The 22,581-nt window shown below is 39.0% G+C and overlaps 1 protein-coding gene across 3 annotated transcripts; it reads left to right on the top strand.

Annotated features, from left to right (window-relative positions):
• Positions 1 to 24: 24 nt before the first annotated feature.
• MTX3 (metaxin 3) lies at positions 25 to 14,712 on the top strand. Of its 3 annotated transcripts, XM_023214942.2 has the most exons (9): positions 25 to 133; positions 628 to 697; positions 1,060 to 1,136; positions 2,354 to 2,446; positions 2,947 to 3,129; positions 3,276 to 3,352; positions 4,692 to 4,849; positions 6,128 to 6,216; positions 7,701 to 14,712. In XM_023214942.2, the coding sequence occupies exons 1-9, from the start codon at positions 53 to 55 to the stop codon at positions 7,809 to 7,811; spliced, it is 939 nt and encodes a 312-aa protein (XP_023070710.1). In that variant the 5' UTR covers positions 25 to 52; the 3' UTR covers positions 7,812 to 14,712. The 3 variants fall into 3 exon arrangements, with proteins under 3 accessions (XP_023070710.1, XP_023070712.1, XP_023070711.1); XM_023214944.2 differs by lacking the exon at positions 6,128 to 6,216; XM_023214943.1 differs by lacking the exons at positions 6,128 to 6,216; positions 7,701 to 14,712 and adding an exon at positions 5,236 to 5,795.
• Positions 14,713 to 22,581: the final 7,869 nt, after the last annotated feature.

Below are 22,581 nucleotides of genomic sequence, written 5' to 3'. Positions count from 1 at the left end.
GAAATTAGGTTGCAAATTACTTCCGGGATAGTAAAGGTCGGCCCCCCGCAAGATGGCGGCCCCCTTGGAACTCAGTTGCTGGGCAGGTGGTTGGGGGCTCCCATCGGTTCACAGCGAGTCCCTGGTGGTGATGGTGAGGCCGCCTCGCGGGCCAGGGCGCGGGAAGAAGGGGCGGGGCTAGAGGCGAGAGGCTGACTTGCCCTGGTTTCCCGCTGCGCTGCGGGGTCCAGGAGGGCCAGGCCGCTGCACGCTGCATCGCCCCGGGCTCCCTCCCACCGGCGAGTCCCAACCTGGCCAGTACCCTCGCCGAAGGCCGGCGGCAACGTCAAGGCTTCTCCGCTTGGCTCCGAGTTTTGTCTGCCTCACAAAGCTGTCTGGGCGGTGGAGTGAAACCCCAAAGAAGGCGGCACGCCCTCCCTACTCTGCGTCCCCAGGACCTTTTGGGGAGCAAAGTCCCCGAAAGTCGGGTGGCTGGCGCTCGCGTGCCTACTTGAGATCACGGGGAGGGATGCGGCCTCAGTATCAGTCGCCTTCTGCCTTTGGGGGATGGGGCTGTGAAGTAAAGCTGCTCTGCAGCTTTGCGTTACGCACTTGGTCTAAAATGTTTGATTGCAAACTCTGTTTCAGGCTTATGCCAAATTTTGTGGTGCACCCTTGAAAGTCAATGTGATAGATAACACCTGGAGAGGTTCAAGAGGTATAGTGTAAACCTTTACACTCCCCTTTCTGCACTGTTTTTTTTTTCTTCTTGTATTTAAAGCTGTGAGGTATATAGCTATAATATTGAGAATTTAGTTTCTTACCCTGACCTTGGCTCTGTGTTGTTTATGATTTGATCATTCTGAGTAATACCTCAAAGTGCAAGCCAAATCACTGGAAATTATGAGAAATGAAAATGTTCTCTAGAACCGCTCTTTGTGAAACAGCAAAAAAAAACCAAGACAAGCTTACTCATTTTTTCCCCTCTAAATGTGCAACTGCTATAGTTTTTAGGGTATTGGAATCCCTTCAGAGGAAATCACACTGTGTCCTTGTATGTAAACTGTTTTTTGATTATAGGCGATGTACCAATTTTGACAACTGAAGACAACATGGTTTCTCAGCCAGCAAAAATACTAAACTTTTTAAGAAAACAGGTGGGTGGTTCACTTTGAAGAAGTAGATGAGTAGATTGTTGATGCCTGCATGTTGGGCTTTTTTGTGTGTGTGTGTGCCAACTCATTAGACAATTGGAGATACCTGGGATAAGATTTAAAAATAGATTTGAGAATCACTGCTCTAAAGCATGAGTTCTGTGATTTGAAAGTCATATGAAGAGGTAGTCAATTTATATTTTAATAAACTTTGAATTTTATTGAAATTTATATGTAAGTAGATTTAATGTAACCATTTTCACTATTACACTTATTGATAGGATTGTCTATTTTGTCACATAGTTGGTACACATTTTGTGCTGAGCATGACACTGAGTTCTCACCAACTAGCAACTATATTATTTTTAAAAAGCTCTTATAGCAGTTTTATGGAATAATGTATCTAAATGTTTTAACAGTAGAGAGTTATGTATCCACAATATTTTTTGTTTTTTTTGAGACAGAGTCTCGCTCTGTCGCCCGGGCTGCAGTGCAGTGGCCGGAACTTAGCTCATTGCAAGCTCCACCTCCCGGGTTCACACCATTCTCCTGCCTCAGCCTCCCGTGTAGCTGGGACTACAGGCGCCCGCCACCTCGCCCGGCTAGTTTTTTGTATTTTTTAGTAGAGACGGGGTTTCACCATCTTAGCCAGGATAGTCTCGATCTCCTGACCTTGTGATCCGCCCGTCTCGGCCTCCCAAAGTGCTGGGATTACAGGCTTGAGCCACCACGCCCGGCCTCCAAAATGTTTAAACATGTAAAGATTTATATAAATGCAAAAGTTATTTGTTTTGCCAATACTGTACTTAAAAAAAATTGTGTCAATAACATTTTGAACTTTTATAAATTGGAAGGTTTTTTCTTTTTTCATGGGGAGAAACACAGCCAACTGGAACTGTTTCCTTCTTGTTAAAAATAATAGTTGCTTTTATTAAGTTTGTACTACATGCCATGCACTGAACTAGGTCATTAACAAGCATGAAAATAATAGTAGTTAATATTATAACATTTATTGACCATATTGCATATATGAGGCCGTGCTAAGAACTTTATGTGCATTAAGCAATAGGTTTCACTGGATTTGTATTTCTCTTTCTCCCATTTTAATACCACATTTGCTATTTGTGAGGAAAAATATGAATCCTGATTTGATTAGTTTTACTGTTTTGGGGCTGCTCTTTGACTTCTGAGTTTGTTTTTGTTTTTTTTTTTTTTAATAGAAATATAATGCTGATTATGAACTCTCAGCAAAACAAGGAGCAGATACATTGGCTTACATTGCTCTCCTTGAAGAGAAGCTTCTCCCTGCAGTGGTGAGTGTTCTTAAATATTACAGTATTTTAGTGGCCTAGTTGCAAATGTACATAGTCTGTTTAGAAGAAAACCAATGAGAAAAGTCTTAAGAGAAAATTTTACTTATATGTTAATCTTAATTCTTTCATATTACTGTGATCTGTTAGGCATTCAACTAGTATGTGAAACAACAAAGTAAAAGAAAATGTCTTGTTGGAAATTCTTTGTGGGAGATGGATCTTTTTGCTGCATGTATAGAATTGGGTGTAATTCATTCATTCAGCAAATGTTTATTGAACACCTGCTATGTGTCAGGCCTTGTTCTGGGTGCTTGGAATATAGCAGCCAACAAAATTCACACATTTAAAATAATCTTGTTTTATCTTGAGTCATTCTAATTGGAAAATTTGTATGAAGTCACTTCACATAAAGGTATTTATGAAAAACTCTCATGTTGATTGAGTGATCTTTCTTTTAATAAAAGAACATCCTTGTAGTGTTTTTTTCTCTCCCTTTGCAGCTTCACACATTCTGGGTTGAGAGTGACAATTACTTTACTGTGACAAAGCCATGGTTTGCTTCACAAATTCCTTTTCCTTTGAGTTTGATCCTGCCTGGAAGAATGTCTAAGGGAGCACTGAACAGGATTCTCCTGACCAGAGGACAGCCTCCACTCTACCACCTCCGAGAAGTGGAAGCACAGGTATGGTGTGGATTATTCTTCAAGCAAGGGCCCTAGAGAGAAAGGACAAGAAAAATCGCAGACATGAGTTTATCTAGAGATGCCTTCCTCAAAAGTAGTTTTAGAGTATCTTTTCTACTTTTGAGATGTAATTTCATCCTTATTAGATATACAGAGATGCCAAGGAGTGCCTAAATCTTCTATCAAACAGATTGGGAACATCTCAGTTTTTCTTTGGAGATACGTGAGTATTAAAAATCATTTTGATATTTTGTGCACATATATTCAATGAGCAGCTATTTAAAGCAAGTCCTCTTATCTCTCCAAAAGATGAGTTTTTCACTTAAGAAAAGATTTAGGCCAGGTGCGGTGGCTCATGCCTGTAATCCCAGCAAGGCAAAGGTGGGCAGATCACCTGAGGCCAGGAGTTCAAGACCAGTCTGCCCAATATGGCGAAACCCTGTCTCTACTAAAAATACAAAAAATTAGCTGGGCGTGGTGGTGAGTACCTGTAATCCCAGCTACTTGGGAGGCTGAGGCAGGAGAATTGCTTGAACCTGGGAGGCAGAGGTTGCAGTGAGCTGAGTGCCACTGCATTCCAGCCTGGGTGACAAGAGCGAAACTCTGTGTCGAAAATCAAAACAAAACAAACAAAAAAATTTAATGGGCTTTTATTATAGGAAACTTTTTCTACCAGTGATAATCTAACGTTGACTTAGTAGGCTGCGTATGTGACTTTAAAACATCTAAGACTGTTCCCACTCTGTTTCTTTTTTCTTTTTTTTTTTTTTGAGACGGAGTCTTGCTCTGTTGCCCGGGCTGGAGTGCAGTGGCCGAATCTCAGCTCACTGCAAGCTCCGCCTCCCGGGTCCACGCCATTCTCCTGCCTCAGCCTCCGGAGTAGCTGGGACTACAGGCGCCCGCCACCTCGCCCGGCTAGTTTTTTGTATTTTAGTAGAGACGGGGTTTCACCGTGTTAGCCAGGATGGTCTCGATCTCCTGACCTCGTGATCCGCCCGTCTCGGCCTCCCAAAGTGCTGGGATTACAGGCTTGAGCCACCGAACCCGGCCTGCGTCATTTTTATAAACTAAAATGGACAGTAAACTGTTTAAGAGACTATATTGTGTAATTCAGAATTGAGAATTTTGAAAACAAACACCATCCCAAGTTAATATTTTCTTATATGCTTTAAAAAATCCTTAATTTAATATTTTCTTTTATTTATTTATTTTATTATTATTATTTTTTTGAGACGGAGTCCCACTGTTGTTGCCCAGGCTAGAGTGCAGTGACATGATCTTGGCTCATTGCAACCTCTGCCTCCTGGGTTCAAGCAAATCTCCTGCCTCAACCTCCCAAGTAGCTGGGTTTACAGGTCCTCACCACTATGCACGGCTTTTTTGTATTTTTAGTAGAGACAGGGTTTCACCATGTTGGCCAGGCCTATCTCAAACTCCTGACCTCAAGTGATCTGCCCGCCTTCATCTCCCAAAGTGCTGGGATTACAGGTGTTGAGCCTCTGCATCCGGCCTTTGGTTAATATTGTCTTATGTGCTTAAAAAAATCCTTAATTTATTTCTAGGCCTTCTACCTTGGATGCCTATGTTTTTGGTTTTCTTGCACCTCTTTACAAAGTACGGTTTCCTAAAGTTCAGCTACAAGAACATCTGAAACAGCTCTCCAACCTTTGTCGCTTTTGTGATGACATCCTGAGCAGTTATTTTAGGCTTAGTCTTGGAGGTAAGCTGGCTCTTCTTCAGCTAATATTTGTTTGCTTATTCTCCTGTGTATGTATAAGCAAAATCCACTACTTATTTTTAATTTTAAAAGTTTGTGTATTGTCTTTAAATAGTGGTTTATAGCACTTCAAGGATTTATATTTTTCTGACTTCATTTTTATTCTCACGTTAGTTTTTATTTAAATAGAGAAATAGATATTTGCCTTTTATCTAGTTCTCTGGATTTTTACATTTCTTGCTTCTTGTTCTTTAAATATTACCCCTTTGAAGTGGGTCATTTTCTTCTAAAAGGTTAAAACCACAGGTATTAAGTCTTTACTGAAAAAGAGTATTTATCCTAATGCAAATGGACAAATACTTTAAATGATTCTTACCTGCTGCTTCTAGCATTTTCCTGCATGAACAGAAATCAGCAGCAGATTGATTTTGGTGAGGTACACTCCCAAGATTCCACTACTTGAAAACTGATTGCATCAGAATGGAGGTATAGTAAATAGAGGGCACCTGTTACTTAGGCTGTGCTTCGTTGAGAGAGTGGGGCCTTGTGCTTAAGTGATTCAGATACTAAATTTCTATTGGGAGGGTGGGCTGAAATTGTCCCTTTAAGAAACAGGTTATAAAGATAGCAGTTTATTATTTTTTGGTGGGTTGTGTGTTCTGTATACAGGAAGGGGTTAGTAGTTTGGGAGTCATGAAATTAAGTAATGTTCAACCTTGTTAACTTGGGAGCAGTGGTTAGCAAACCTGATTATTTGACAGATAAAAAATCTTGGGTCCTATTCCAGACTTGCTAAATTAGAATCTTTTAGGCATCAATCCTAGGAATTTGTATTTTTAAGTTCTTCTAAATACTTTGAATGTCTGTTGGGCAACGTTTTGGGAGTTACTGCCTTGGAAAACTATCCAGATAGTTGTGACCAAAGACCTATTTGAAATGGGTGCAAGAAAGGAATGGCTTAAACTTGAGAAGGAAATGAGGACTACCGTGCCTTTTTTTTTTTTTTTTTTTAAATACTAATTATTGTGGCCAGTTGCAGAACACTTGGTTAGCATTGTGTACTTAGTGGGCAAATTTTCGTCCGTTTTGCTCAGGGTTTAGTTTTGGAGCATTCAAATCCCTCTCTTTGCCTTTAAACCCAGAGTGGTTTTCCTCTTTGCCTTTTTTGGGGAGGGTGGGGCACTGGACAGGGTGGGTAAACTCAAAATTCTTTCAATCTAAATAGCTTTAAAGGCTTTAAAAATTTCCTGTCTTTCTCTGATTTCTGTCCTGGCTTCTTAGGCATCTCTCCAGCTGGACAAGAAACGGTAGATGCAAATCTTCAGAAACTCACACAACTTGTAAATAAGGAATCCAACTTGATTGAAAAGGTCAAGTCTACTTCAATCATTTTATCATAGCTTAGTATTTTCCTTTCTGTAGCTAATATTGTCATTTGGGTCACACATTAACTGTACCCTTTTAGTTTTTTTAGAGAGTTTATTTTTCAGAAAACTGTTTAACTATACTTTCACTAAAGTTGTATGTAACATAGTGTTTTGAAGCCAGTAGTGGCCTGATTGGGGAAAGATCAGATAAGAGTATTGGGTTTACTTTTGCCACACAATTAGTACCCTTTAAGCTAGGAAATCCAAAAGATTTGCTTTAAAAAAACAAAGCAAAAACACTTCTTGCTTGCATGTCTGCCTCTCTGTCTCTTAAGTTAATGTTTCTTAAGATTGTAAGCGCCGGCCTTATCCTTTCTTATTAACAGCACCGTAATATTCTTTTCTTCTTTCCACATGAAAGTTTTATTTTTTCTCCTTCTTGTTCTTCTCTGCTGTAGATACAGTATATAGTTTTTCACCAGTGTAGATATTTTGCCACTTGGGGTGTTCTTTTCATGAGAGAAACGTTGAGAAACTGGGTAGGGGAGAGAGCCAACAAAGGGAATTTCAAGGGCGATTCTAGTAGGAAAAATACAAAGAGGTTACATATTTTTTCCCCAGTAACTGATAAGCTTGCCTTTTTTTTTTTCCTGATACAAATAGTAATACTTATTATTTTACAAATTCATAGGGCAGTGAGGCCTGAGGCCTGATGATACTGGCTAACAGTTTTTGAGGTCCAGCACTGTGTTATTTGAGCTTGATGTGGGTTACCTCATTTAGAACTGATCCAGTGTTCAGAAAACCACTGGATTAGATTTAAAGAATTTATCTTTCTTTTTGCCTAATGTCCTAGCTTCCTTTGGTCTACATACTCTCAGCTTTAAAAAGCTGGTCTTTTTTGATTGGAATACAGGTCATTTTCATTGAGGCAAAGAAGTATAGTTGAAAGAATAATAGTTTTGGAATCAGAAGACCTGGGTTCAGGTTTCAGCTCATACTAGCTTGTGACGTGGGGCAAATCACTTAGCCTTTCGGAGTCTCGTTTTGCTTATCTGTACAACAGGGAAGGTCTGTATCTGCATTTTCTTCGTAGTGTATTGGGAAGATCAAATAAGATATTGTATGTGAACATAGTTTGCAAACTGGAGCTTAGTGTAACAGTACCGCTTTTACACTTACTATCAGAAGATCTCTTTAAGTTATGCTATGGTTGAGTTCAGTAAAATATTTATTTTTTGGAATTACTGTAATTCTGTGAAGGTATCAGGAATGAGCCACATTGCTGTTTACAGAAACTGAGTCAGCTGGTATTTGAGGTATGACATTTAGAATTCTTGAGATTATTTGTAAGAAAAAGGTTTCTCTAGCAGCCCAGGAAACATATGGTTCTGTACTCTTCTAGGCTATAGTTTGGATGGGGAGGCCACAGTCCACATAAGTGGTGCCACAGCATTAGTCAGATGTATCTTTTGTACTTTCTACAGATGGATGACAATCTTCGCCAAAGCCCTCAGCTTCCTCCTCGGAAACTACCAACACTTAAATTGACTCCAGCAGAAGAAGAAAATAATTCCTTCCAACGGCTTTCACCCTGACAGTAGTCATGGTTTGTGGCCAAAGTCAAATGATCGTTGCAGTAATCTCTTACACCAAGTGTGTGAAGGCAAAAAGAAGATACCATAATAGGTATTAAGGAAGACTCTAAACCAAAAGGAACTTTCTATGACATCTATTTTTATTACTATTATTATTATTAGGAAGCTTGTATTCTAGCTTGGCACTGCGTTTTTAATAACATCAAAGAGAATGCTAATTGAACTTGGTGGGTGGGGGGAAGAAAAACACATCGTACTGTATACAAAAAACTGCCTTAATCATGGCAGATTTTTGCCTTTGGTTCATATGTTGCTGACCAAAAGCTACAATTCTGTTCTGAATATGCACTCCTAATTTATTTGAGTTAATTTATTCAGTTTATTAACTTAGTTTTCTTAGACCAGGCTGACTACCTAATATGTGGCTCTTTGGCTGAGGCTTTTTACTTCTGTTTAGACATTTGATGCCTATTTTAGGAACCAGAAAAAGATAAATTGCTTCAGTAGAAGAGACCATATTTAGCTTTAAAAAGCGATGAAGAACGTGCTTTTTAATTATGCTCTCATAAGTCTAATCTTTTGGGGGTTTAGTAGCACATAGATAAATATTAAAGGTGGTTACATATAGTAACATCTGATAATACTGATTTAAGTATAACATTGGTCTTTGCTGATGTGTTCGATATAGGTTAGGAAGGGTTCTTTTAGTTTAGTTGGGCGAATGTGGCAGTTTTAGACCTATGTCTTTGTAGTGCATCTTTAGTTGTATTTCTTGTATTAATTCCAGAAGAAGTGAATGTACTGGTCATCATTACTATGCTAGGCTGTAAAATCTTACTGAAATTGCCCTCTTGTTAGACACTACTCAGGAGGAGCCCATGGCCAGGGTAGTAGAAATACTGTGCATCTGGTCCAAGTTTTTTATGCTTGGCTCAGGCTAATATTCTTTCATAAAATGCATATCATGTAGTCAGAAGCTTTCTGACAACCAATTATTTTCCATATGTTTCACTTACAAAGAATACAAAGGAACAATCAGAAATAGCAGCTTTTGACAAATATTTTCTACTTATTGGTTGCTGAACTGTTAAGGGATTTGCTGTGTAGTAATTTTACTTCTAATAGAAACTTGCTTATTTTAGTGGTTGAGGTGCTTCTGTTGTCCTAAAACCACTTCTGAGGTTTTCAAAATGTAGAACCATGTTTTTGATTAGTGTCTTAAAAGATTATTGTGGTGCTCAGCAAATCTTATCAAGTCCTGTAGGAACCCATATGTTAAGAAAACAAGCTTTGTAGTGAAAAGACTCATCTAATTTGAGCTGAGTGGAGCTCAGCTGTGTTTGACCCACATCCTCCCAATTTGTTCTGTATTTAGGTAGTTATTTATACAGGAGTCTTTAAGTTATTGTAAATATTTTTTCTTGAAAGTTTTAACTAAATGAGAAATAAGGTAGTCTTCAAAATCTTGGTCATCTGTTTGGATGTATTTAGGGAAAGTACCTCATGAGTTGCACATTACTTCTACAACAGGGTGTGTGTGTGTGTGTATGTGCGCGCGTGTGTGTGTATTAGGCATCTTCAAAGGCAGATTATTAGATTCCAGCAGTCTAAAATCTGATTCCAGCAGTCTGAAAGCTAAATATTTTATACTGGAAATCATGACTGTGAGACTTCATTGTCCTCTGGGATGGATGTATATTGGAGAAGGGTGATTAGCACATTCATCAGACATCTGTTTATGTTTTGGTCAAGGCCAGTCATTTTTAATTATGATTTATATCAGACCCTTCAAAAAGTATTTGAAATATATTACAGTTATAACATACATAACATGTATATTACGAGCATATTACATGTAAAACAGGACAATTATAATTTAAAAATTTTAAATTTTAAAGAATTAAAACATTAAAAAATTTAAATTAAAAAAATTAAAAATTTGCAGAACAATATCAACACTGACAGATTCTAAAATTAAGTGGTAAATTTAACTCCAAGTTTCTCCATGGGCAAAGTCAAAAGATAATGCTAAGTTGTGTCAATTTTTCTTTCAATAAAACTGCTAATGTCCATTAGGAAGAAAAATGTGTTTAAAGTTTTACAGGAACGTGGAGCTCATGTTCTTCTGATATGTAGACTTTGATAAAGAAGCATACTGTAATGTTTCATAAACTGAAATTTTAATCAAAAGAGGTCATTTTAGCATAACAAGTATTTGTCTTTTTTAGTAGAGGGAATGACTGTCAATATGTTTTATTTGCTTTTGTGTCATTCCCTACTTCGAACTGCCATAAGCCTTACATTCTCACTATAGTCCATAATGCTTCCAGATCACCTTTCCTAAGATGCAACATGCGATTTTAGTGAGAGTTTGTATGTTGGGTTACTTAGTTGAGCTATTTGTATATAAGCAGATGAGATGACAGGAAGCTGTAACTGAGCACAAAGTACTTTAGGGACCAACCACACATATAGGAAGCTCTTAGAGAAGAACTTTTTTTTGTTTTTTGAGGCAGAGTTTCGCTCTTGTTGCCCAGGCTGGAGTGCAGTGGTGCGATCTCGGCTCACTGCAACCTCCCCCTCCTGGGTTCAAGCAAGTCTCCTGTCTCAGCCTCCCAAGTAGCTGGGATTACAGGCATGTGCCACCACACCCAGCTAATTTTTTTTAGTAGAGATGGGGTTTCACCATGTTGGTCAGGCTGGTCTCGAACTCCTGACCTCAAGTGATCCACCCACCTCAGCCTCCCAAAGTGCTGGGATTATAGGCATGAGCCACTGCGCCTGGCCAATAAAGAACATTTTGTCAATCTGAACAGAGCACAGAACATTTTTTCAGACTAAACAGACTGCTAGACCAGCCTGTTTTGGATAAAGTTTGAGTTCATTGGGATAAATGGTCCCAATCTTAAACAGAATACTGTGAGCCAATGCCTTTTGGAAGTGATGGTGGAGGATAATATGATTAAAGAGAACATGCTTATGTTTATTTTTGTTGGTAGTATATGATTAGAAAAACTGGTCCGATAATTCCCATAAGATGAAGATCTTCCACGAACAAACTGCCATCATTCATCCATAAGACTGATTTTTTTTTTTTTAAGGAACACTAAAGAAGCTGTAAAGAACATTGAAGGTGGTCATTCCTTCAAAACTGTGTTTTGACCACACAAAAGGTGGGCATTAACAAACCAAATTTCAACTTAAGTCTGTTTGTATTGTTTTGGGGGTGCTGCAAGACTGGAGATTTTATAAAAGCAAGCATTTTTATTTCCATTTATAATTCGTATTCATTCAATATTGCTAAATATATTAATGTGAAGGAATGGGGAAACTTATTTCAATCAAAGCTAAAACTTTCAGAAGTCTGTAAAAATGGAAAAACACCATTGAAAGAGGCAGAAATAGGTAACGGAGATAGTATCTTAGAAAACCTGTTGGTTAAGGCAGTGATAAAAGTAGTATTTGAATTTGGTAGTGCTTTCTTACAACCTCCTCCAAAAATATGCATTTACCAGGCTTGTTACATTTTTTTTGACAGTTTTTCATCAACTGTCAAAAACTTTAACCCTTTTAAAACCTAGATATAAATGCTTACATGTAAAGGCAGGAAGCTAAGAAATGGGTACCTGGAATCTCTCTGAACTATTTTTATAACTTCTTGTGAGTCTAAGTATTTCAAAATAAAAGTGCTTTTAAAGTAAATTCATAGATTAAATGTATCATTATCTATATGAACTATGATTTAAAACTTTAATTTTCCAAACATAGTATTCAACTTAGTTGAATAAATATATGATAGAAGTTAAATAGAATTTTTATTTCGTTCTTAAGAAAAACTCATGTTTGTAACAAATGATTTTATCTAAAGATCTATTTTGCCTTACCAGAAAAGAAAAAAACAACCTAAAACCAAAAACTCCTTTTCCCTAGGATGTCAAAAATGCTGTGACTTAAAATATCTAATTATATTTTTTTCTTTCTATGGTAGCGGGGTTTACTTCTGAGGATAAAATATTTTGAAAAAGTTCTGTCCCTTGACATGGTAGTTCTCCCGTGCCTTGTACTTATTCTCTCTGCTCCAGATGCACAGTTTCACAAGATGCTCACCTTTAATGAAGAAGGTGTAGCTTTTCGTTTTAAGCTGTAATTGTCTTTGTCTTGATTTGGCTATTTTTATAACTGAAATCCTGAGCAACAGAGATAATTTGGGTGGTAATGATAGTCTTTTGTGGATGTTCTTGATGTTAAATGTTTTCTGCTGCCATTCAACTTTGTGGAATTTATGTTTACTTTTCAATGTTTTCATATTGCTTCACCAGATTTTAAAGAAATTTTGTTGTTACGTGAAGTCAAAGGTCAGTAGGTCAGTAATCCCATTATCCTCAAACTTGAAGTTTCATTAGATGTTCAAAATGCGAATTTTCACAGAGATATAAGGATAAATTTGTTTTAGTTTTGTTTTGGCTCCCAAACTCTTGTTGGGGTATAGTGTTTGCTAGGAGCCCAGGTTACCTGCCCTGGACTTAAATTGTGATTGAAGTGGAGAGGTACTCTAGGAGTTTAAAAAGACACAAAATTATTTTTTTCCAGACTAGTTAATTCTGATAAGAATTAACATTCTTGAACAAAGGTATCAGAAAGGGTATCTTGAGTTGAAGGTTTGTGAATAGAAAGGGAAATGTGATAGAAGATTATTCAGAACAAAACAGACAAAATAACAAGAGACGGGAAAATAAGTCTCTTTGTATCCTTATTAATCATTTGAAATTATGCTGTAATATTTTTTAAAAATCACCTTTTTGGTTCTGGGTGAAGCAGTTCCTAACAGAGTGTTTTGTCAGAATATACTGTTAGGTGAATAGAGGGTTCTGTGGCCAAGTAAGTTTGGGAAATAGTGGGTTAGACAAAGTTGAGTTACTGTTGGCCTTTCAGACCTTTGATATGCTAATATGCATTTTAAATCTCCAGGAAGCACCTCTATTTTATACATCATTTCCCTAATTTATTTTAATACGCATTTTTTTGTTTTTGTTTTCTTGAGATGGAGTCTTGCTCTTGTCGCTCAGGCTGGAGTGCAGTGGTGCAATTTCGGCTCAGTACAACTTCCGCCTCCCAGGTTCAAGCGATTCTCCTGCCTCAGCCTCCCAAGTAACTGGGATTACAGGCACCCGCCACCACGCCCAGCTAATTTTTGTATTTTTCGTAGAGATGGGGTTTCACCATGTTGACCAGGCTGATTTTGAACTCCTGACCTCAGGTGATTCTGCCTGCCTCACCCTCCCAAAGTGCTGGAATTACAGGCATGAGCCACTGCCCCCTGCCGGATTTTTTTTAAAGTAGGTATCTTGTGGGATTTATGTTCTGAGAGATACACCTAAGGAAATGCTCCCCTATGGTGTTTTTGCTAGTTTATACTCATTGCAAAGGTTTCTTATTGTTGGGTGCCCCTCTAGCCAGTGGTAGTAAAATGGGAAGAGATAGGTCAAGACTTCCTTGGACCATGGTATTGAGAGAGGGATGGCTGTCAGCATAGATACCTTGGTTATTTAGGCATTTGTGAGGGAGGCCCCTGGCTATTATTCCAGCCCCTTTCCTTAGAATCCTAGTTGGCCGGGAGCAGCTGTACAGGTGTCTGAACTGGTGGTTTGAGGACTACCCAGTTCCTAGGCATCCATGAGGCAGAGGGAACCAACTTGTATTTCTAGAACAACTTTACAAACCTTTTCTGGCTGTGCTTTAAAAGTGACAAAAAGGCAAAGGATGTTTATGACATTAAAGGCACATACAAGCTAGTATGATACATACATCATAGAAAGCCTATAGTTGCTTCAGTGACAAAGCAAAAGAAGTTTAATATTTTCCAGTTTTGTTCATTACTGAAGACAGTCTAAGGTTCATAGTTTTCACTAAATTCTAAGCAGATTCTGTATCCTAAAACATCTAAACGTCACTAGGCCTGCAAGTTTGAGAGGGTTAGCTAAATATGTTTGATATCACTTCAGAGTATAAAACCAGATTCAGATTACTAATCATGTGTAAGGAAGCATTTTGTGTGTCTTTGCAATGTATACAATTGCATTATTTGGAACACCGTTTTGAGTGTGTATTTGAAAGAAAGCTCGCCTGTGGGTTTTGAGTTGTGGTGTAATGGTGAACATGTAGCCACATGAAAGGCCGTTGGATCTTTGTTCTGATTCTTCAGTCTTCTCGCAAATTCAGAGAAATGTCTTTTAATCATTTCGTTTACATATCCCAGATACTTGGAAATCATGAAAAATAACTTGCCAGAGTTTGCATCAGCCCTCAATAAGTCATGAACCATAGAGAAGGTCATGGGGCGCTTCGTTCTTTGGACTGTTGGCTACTTCTGCAGTTCTGGCTTCTCTCTAGGAGGAGTCGTGTACTCAAGCTTTTAAGTTAAATGCATAAAAATGAGTTTTCTTTCTCTTCTGACTTGATTTTTAATTTTATGAAATGGGAGATGTTTTTCCATTTTTCTATTCATTTTGAAGTGGGAATTTGAGGTGTTTGTAATGTCACGTTATTGTTCTGAAAGATTGACAGTAAAGAAGACAAGTAATATATGTATGTAGTATGCATATTAGTTTTGTCCCATCAAGCCTATCTTTGAATGGCAAACATTTTTAAAACATCTGTTCTAGTTGCACAACTACTCTAGCTTCATTGTAAAGTAAACAATCTTCAAGTAAGCAATGTTGGCCATAATTTCAATATTCTAGCCTTGCCGAATGTGAATATATTTTACTCAGAGACTATGTATAAATACACTAAAGTGGTGATGGTGATCAATATTGTAAAGAATTTATTCTGATAAATGAGAAACTGGATATAATGTCAAAATGGCTATTTTCTCAATAAAAATCTCAAATCTGACTGCTTATTAATTCTTGATTTTATGTTATTTATTCTTTGAGGTAAATCTTTTCATCGGGAAGAATTTTTTGGTGGTTGAATATAGTTGTTCATGGCTGGGACTGAGCTATAGACATAGCGGGGTTTTTAAAAAATGTCTATTCTTTTTTTTTTTTTTTTTTTTGAGACAGTTTTGCTGTTATCACCCAGGCTGGAGTGCAATTGTGCGATCTCAGCTCACTGCAGCCTCCGCCACCCAGGTTCAAGCAATTCTCCTGCTGTAGTCTCCCAAGTAGCTGGGATTACAGGCACCTGCCACCATACCTGGCTTTTTTTTTTTTTTTTTTTTGGTGTTTCACCATGTTGGCCAGGCTGATCTTGAACTCCTGAAACCTCAGGTGATCCACTCGTCTCGGTCTCCCAAAGTGCTGGGATTACAGGCGTGAGCCACCGTGCCTGGCCAAAAAATGTCCATTCTTTCTGTTATGCATTGAGACCACTTGTGCTCTTGCCACTCCAGGCTAAGGGAGGTTAGAGGTCTGTTCTCTAGGCCACCGGTTTGTGTAGGACCTCAGATGCTCACGCAACTTTGCAGAGTTACAGTTTTGTCATCCCTTCAGCTCTGTAAGTTTCTTGTAAATTATACCTTTTGCTCACCCAGACAGTACAGTGATAGTTCATTGTAATTGAATGGAAGATTTAACTGAGAAAAATAATCTAATTTTAGTTGGAGGGAAGATATTCAGGTTTTTTTTACTGCTTTGTGTTTATGGGACAAAGTATATGCTTATAGAGAACCCTGTTATTTATAGCTATAAGTTAAATAGGGCAAGTTCCCTGAGAGAATGGGTGTCTTTGCTAGTAGAATTTTTAAAAATTGAGGTGTAGTTCACCTATAGTAAAATGCATAGACCTTCCAAGTAGAACTGTGCAGGTATGTAAGTACTTTTCTCACATGAGAAGCCACCTACATCTTTGTCAATATTCCTTTCCCTAAAGAACACAAATCTTAATTACTGATGCACTTTGGGTTCCAGGTGAAAGCCCTTGGGTGGATTGAGGTGGTGAGTAATGATCACTTGCTTGCTGCAAAAGAACAGAAAAGAGGAGTTGCTGTTGTGGAATAATGGAATTCTTTTGCGGAGAGACACTGTTTAGAGTCACAAAGCTGGGAACCGTATGACAAAGAGCTTCAGAAATTTTGTTCTTAATTGCTCATCTTAGAGGCTTGACTTTCGTCTGAGACTATCTGGGGAGCTCAGAAACTCCTGGATGTCCATACTGATCTCCTTCGGTGAATGGTAGGCTACAACACAAGGTGCTCTCTTTCCTTTGCTGCATATAGCAGCGATTGGTGGGAAAACTCTTGGATTTTGCCATGTTGGGGTCTTGTCTTCAGTGAGCCTCCATAGCAGAAAAATCACTAAGTGTTGCAAATTATGTTTGAGACAAATGTAAGAGAACAAAAAGGAAATGGTGGTGAAGAAACGTCAGGTTTTTGTCTTACTCAAGATCATCCTGTAGTTAAGTTCCTAGCTGTAGAACAAAGGAGAAACTGGTCTCTTCTTAACCAGACAAGGACTTCAGGAGAAAGAATAAGAAACCGTGGTCCCTCTCTCCAGGTATATGAGTCAGCCTCCTGGAATGCTTTAGACGTCTGTGACTAAGAAATGAAGACAGCTGTGCATCATCAAAGATATTTCTAATTTCCAGTGCAGCCAACTCAAGGCTTCAAAACTTGTGCTTTTCCAAGTAGAAGAGAAGTTATTTTATTTATCCTGCGTCTTGAGTGAGTGGGAAGAACAGGGGAACTTAACATGTATAAATACAATTAGGATTGGTTCCCCAGATCCTAGTTTGGAGAAGGTAGTCCGCTCTCGAATTCACATTTTGAAGAAGCTAAGAAATCTTTTGGTGTAGAAGATTTGCATGACACTTTGCAAATATCACAATTAAGACCAAACAGATTTCAGTTTTAAATGCAGGAAGCACACTGACTTGTTTAAAGACTGTCATATTGTGCCCCTTCTGATATGTGTTGTCCCACTTTCTCCGTGAGGGGGAAATTGCATTTTTCATCTAATGAACATGATTTACATTTTGTATTGCATATGACATCCAATTCACAAGGTTGACTGCTGCTAAAATGGTTTAGAAAATGGTGGGGAGTGGGGAGTGTATATAGCAGATGTAGAAATTAAGAGGAAAAAGACCAAAAAGGAAGTAAAAATAAGGAACACGCACACACAGCCTAATGGAAATTTAAGCAAATTTAACCCAATCTCTGGTTTTGGAGCCTTGCAAATCACGTTTATGCTAAGATTGACATCCATCACTCAGTAATGACTGCTGTGTGGAAGCCTGGAGATGCCCACGTGTCTAAATAATTACATTCCAGGCACCTAACCTCTCAGGGAGGAGGCTGCTGTGGAGATCTTGAGTACCTGTGATTTCCAGGCACTCATTTATTTGGGAAGAATATAAAGAGAAGGTTACAAAGACTGCCCTCAAGGAGCTAAAAATATAAGAGAGATGCACATAATTTAAATGCAGTACGACTGATTTGCATCCATGTGGTTTTTCTCTTCTGTCCCAAAGAGGTAGTTTAGAGATACCTTCCCAAAACATAGAAGGCAAAAGGAAATGCCGACGCAGTTTTCAGTTCAGACCTTGGAAGACCCTGAGATCCTGCAGTAGAGGTGCACAGCTTGGGAACATGTGGAATCAGTGATTAGTTTCATTGGTTAGTTCATTTACAGTTGGGGAAGCTGAATCAAATTTAAAAGGGATCAAAAAACAAGCGCTTAAAAGAGGGAATTGAATACAGGAACTGGTTGTGCAGATGAAAGGAACACCCCTCCACCCCACTCCCCACCACCAAATCCCTGCCTTTGTGGGCTTATGAGAAGGGCAGCAAGGAGCCCAGGGTGGCTGGAATGGAGCCAGAGAGCCAGGGAGTAGAGAAAGATGACATCAGAGGGTTAGCTGTGGCCGATCATAGGGTGGTTCTCAATTGCCCACCCTTGGGATGTGTTTGGAAATGTATGGTGGCAGTTCTGTTGTCACAGTGAAGCCCTGAAGGCATTTAAACTGGCCAGGGCTAACAAAGCCCTGCTCAACAAAGAATTATTCAAACCCAAATACCAATGTTTGCTGTTGAGAGATGCTGAAGACCTCGTAAGCCCTCATCAGGTTTCACAGAACAAAAGCAGATGATGAAAATCGGGATGACCTGCCAGCAAGCGGGCTTTGAAAAAAGAAAGGGTTGCTTAATGCAGAAAGAGTGCCAGTGTAAAGATTTTAGAACAGCAAACTATTTTGGTAGGAGAAATTAATCTCATGACAAAAAAGCCTAGAAACTAGAAAGGCCATCAAGGGATTACTCTAGTTAGGCTATAATTGGGGTTATGGAACTGAATGAGCAGGTTGTAGAAAGACAATGGATTTCAGACTTAGAAAGCAAGACTTAAAGTAATATACCGGATGGGTGGTCCTGAGCAAGTTACTTGACTCTTAGTCTGCATTGCTGTTTATTGCAATACAGTTGCATAACTAGATCTGAATGTATGAACATTTTTATGTTTGGGTTTTTTAAATTATCGAAATGTAGAAGACAACCAATAGAAAGAACTCTGTCCCATCTTTTATGAATAACCCCTGTTAACATATTATCCATTCTTGCAGTCTTTTATTTTCTCCACGCTCACACACAATCCTGTATATATTGTCATCCAATAGTATCTACTATAATATGCCTTTTTATTTAATATTTGGTAAATCTTTCTAGGTCATTACATATTCCATATGATTTTTAGTGACTATCTACAATTTCACTGGATGGATGTAACATCGTTTATTTCTTTCCCTTGCGATGGACATTAAGGTGAGTTCTTCTTATAATGGTCCTTGTTACATATTATCATACAGTTTCTCAGGAGGATTATGCCCCTTTATGTTCCCTGCAGCCCTGTGCAGGAGAGCCTGTATTACTGCAAGCCCACCAGCATAGAGTATTATTTTTCTCTTTACCACCTTGATAGGTAAAAAAGTAACATTTTATTTACGTAATAAAGCAGTTACTTAATAACTAGTATGGTTGAGTATTTTTTTCCATATATCTATCGTCCATTTGTATTTCTTCTGTAAATTGTCTATTTGTATTCTGCATTGCAGGCAAATCAATTAACTTATCTGAACTCCTGTTTTCTCAGCTATCAGATGGGGTTTCTGTGGGGTCTAAAAGGGATTATACACGCTGCAGGTCCAGAATATGGCAGGTACTCAAAAGTACTATTTCCCTTCATGTTTTTTCTTAGATTAACAGCTCCAGAGGATGGAGACTCTTTTCTTTATTGTACCCCAGCACTGAGCACAGTGCTTGGCACATAGAAGGGACACAAAAAATTTTAAGGAAGGAAGAATAGTGAGATTTGGAAATATTTTGAGTATATCAGGAAAAGGGGTGAGAAAAGTTGAAGCCAAGATCCAATGAATCTTGTGTGAGAAAACTGGTGTGTTCCTCAGATGCTTCCTAATATTGATATGGAAGAATTTGAATCTTATTCAAAAACTCTACTAGGAAAAATTTTCTTACAGACAGATGTAGCTAAAGTGTATTAAACACCTATATTCAAGGCTGTAACCAGCCTTGAAAAGTTGGGTAATTATTACTTTGTAAGCAAAATATTTTAAGTATACTAGGACAGGTCACTAGTAAAAGGATTAAGACGTTTTTGTAAGGTGAATAACTTTTTTTTTTTTAATTTTTTTTTGAGACAGGGTCTTGCTCTGTCACCCAGGCTAGAGTGCAGTGGCAAGATCTCAGCTCACTGTAACCTCCACCACCTGGGTTCAAACGATTCTCATGCCTCAGCCTCCCAAGCAGCTGGGACCACAGGCATGTGCCACCACACCTGGCTACATTTGTATTTTTAGTAAAGATGGGGTTTCACCATGTTGGCCAGGCTGGCCTGGAACTCCTGGCCTCAAATGATCCACTCTTCTCGACCTCCCAAAGTTCTGGGATTACAAGCATGAGCCACCATGCCCAGCCTGTGAATAACTGAATTTCAAAAAATGATGAATACTGATTTTCACATATTAGATTTGCCTAGACTGGGAGTACATGTGTAATAATAATATAATATAAAAAATGATAATAAGTTAAAGTAACCCAGAGAAGTGATGCCTCAAATGGAGAGGATTGCTGTCAGGTCTTGTTTCATTCAACATGTCCTACTATCGTGAGGGAGAAGGAGTCAGTGGTTTGTTAATGAGATTTGCAGATGGCTTTAAATTGAGAGGTATTGTAAACAGCGGGAGTGACTGAGAAATGATACAAGAGGATCTGGAAAGGTTAGGAACATGGACAGGAAATCAAGTGATTCAGCCTGGAGTAATGCAAGCCAATCTGACATCTGGGGCCAGATATGAAGAAATACAGATATGCCGTGAAAGAGACAAATATGGAAAACAGTCATCTCAGAGGAGGTTGGGAGGGCGGGTACTAGAGGAAAATGAGAGACATAGGAAGAAGGATGTCAAATGCCCACTATGTGCCTAGTATTTATCATGTTGATTTCTTTTTGACTAAGGTTAATTCAGTGCTATGAAAGAAATTAGAGTTTTTTGAGGATTAATTATGCACAAGAGCTTGGGTACTTAGTGAAATAAAAACTCAACCCACCTCTAGTTGATCCTAATGTTGTAGAGTGTTCTCAGTGTAGAAAGCATTGTGGAAGTGGCCCAGGGTCTCCAGAAGAGCTCCAGTGGGAGATATCACTCGCCACGTATCTGCATGGGCATTTCTGATTCCATGGGTATTAGAATTCTTGGGGAAGCCTCCACCCGGCTATTCTGGGTGCCTGCAGCACGATGGGGGGCTCACAAAACCTTTGGTGAGTCAGCCCAGTTGTCCACCTTAGGCAAAAATAAGATGTGTGCCCCATGATCTGTCCCTTCCAGTCATGCCCCTCTTCCTCGCTCCTCTGGGACATTCACGTTAGCCTCTAGGAATGTAGAGCTCCCAACCCAGCCCTCTTCTTGGGTTTCCCACTATACCATATCCTTCTGTCTTGCTATAAAGTTCTGGTGATCGTTTGTATTTCCTCTAGAGGTCAATGAGCTAAATCTGGTTCAACAGCAGCATTGGCTTAATTGACAATCTGCAATACTTTTTTAAATGGAGCCACTAGTTCTCATTTTTTAGTGAGACATTGGATCACAGTGAGGATTCCATGGGGATAAGGAGAAAGAGGACCAAATTACTCTAGGGAGGATAAACCCCGAGCAGATACTATTGACTGTATCTATTCCCTATCCTGAGGAGAGGACCAGAGCACTGGGATGAAAAATGTGTTGAAGAAGTGAGCTAGAAAGGAAATGGATCAAAGACATCTCACTTGTAGTTCGTTCAAGCTTGTAAGAGATGTTAATGGCTCAGATTGGAAGCCTGAAGCTGAATGTATCACCTGCCCAATAATATTTGCCTTATAGTAGGAACCCCCTGTGATTGAAGCCTAAAATGATGCATCCATTAACTCAATAAGTATTTGTTCCATGGAAAAAGAAAAAAGTAAAGCAGGGCAAGGAGGCTGGGACCATTGGGGCTGGGGCAAGTGACAGTATGAAATATGGCAGGATAGGTGGCATTGGGAAGATGGCATTTGAACAAAGGCATGAAAGAAGTGTGGGGCTGGCCTGTAGTATCCAACAGCATTCAAGGCAGAGGGCACAGGTAGAGAGCACGAGATGAGGTTGAAATTCAGGGGAGGGAGCAGACCAGGTAGAAGCTTGAAGGCATTTGTAAGGCTTTGGCTTTTACTCTGTGTCACTGCAGTTTTTGAATAAAGAAGTGATGCCACTGATTACTTTTTAAGAAGGATTGCTCGAGCTATGGTGCTGGCACTAGACAAGGGCGTATAAGCAGGAAGAGAAGCTGGAAGTATATGGCAGTGACTTTGAGCCAAGAGATGGTGGATCAGGATGGTTGCAGTGGAAAGGTAGGAAGAGAATGGATTCTGGGTATAACCTGCAGACACTATCAACAAGATTAGATGTGGATTGTGAGAGAAAGAAAGAAAGATGACTTCAAGATTTTTGGCATGAGCACTGGCTTAATCAAGTTGCCATCAACTGAGATAAGGAAGGCTATGAGTAGAACAGTTTTTGAAGGGAGATGAGGAGTTCCACTTTTGACACATTGAGTTTGAGATGTCTACTGGACATCCAAGTGGAGATGCTGAGTAAGGCTAGAGAACAGGAGGTACCAACTGAAGAGTGGTCAGGGTAAAGGTGTTATTTAATACCACGAGACTGGATGAGACCATCAAGGGTTTAAGTTACAGAGAAGAGGACTAGGAACTGAGCCCTGGGGGTATTCTGAACACTAAGAAACCATGGAGAACACCAGTAAGGAAGGCTAAGCCCAATGAGGTAGGAAAAAATGGAAATAATGTGTTATTCTTGATGCCAAATGAAGAATGTGTGTCAAGGAAAAGGTAGTGATTTGCTGCACTGAATGCAGTTGATGGATCATGTTAAATGACGACTGACACCTGACCATTGGATTCAGCAAAATGGAGGTCATTGGTGACCTTGACAGGAAGTTTTAATGGAATAGTGGGGACATAAGTCTGATAGGAATAGGTTCAAGGGAGATGAGGAAGAAAGAAATTGGGAAGAGGGAGAAGAAAAAAATGATGAATATGATAATTATAAACAGCATAAAAAGTCTGGGGAAGATATCTAGAGGTAAAAATGCCTTCCCCTGGGTCCTCGAGCTCACATCAAGGAGGCAGCCACTTATTTATTTATGTATAGCTGGAAAGCAAATTAATGTGCAGCAGCAGTGTTAAGCTAGGTCATTGGGAAACCTTCCCCATTAACAGAAATCCCA

The sequence above is a fragment of the Piliocolobus tephrosceles genome, chromosome 4 (genome assembly GCF_002776525.5).
Source record: "Piliocolobus tephrosceles isolate RC106 chromosome 4, ASM277652v3, whole genome shotgun sequence".
Classification (NCBI taxonomy): Eukaryota; Metazoa; Chordata; class Mammalia; order Primates; family Cercopithecidae; genus Piliocolobus; species Piliocolobus tephrosceles.
Note: the sequence above shows the minus strand (reverse complement) of the source record. Positions and strands in the feature narration are given on the sequence as shown.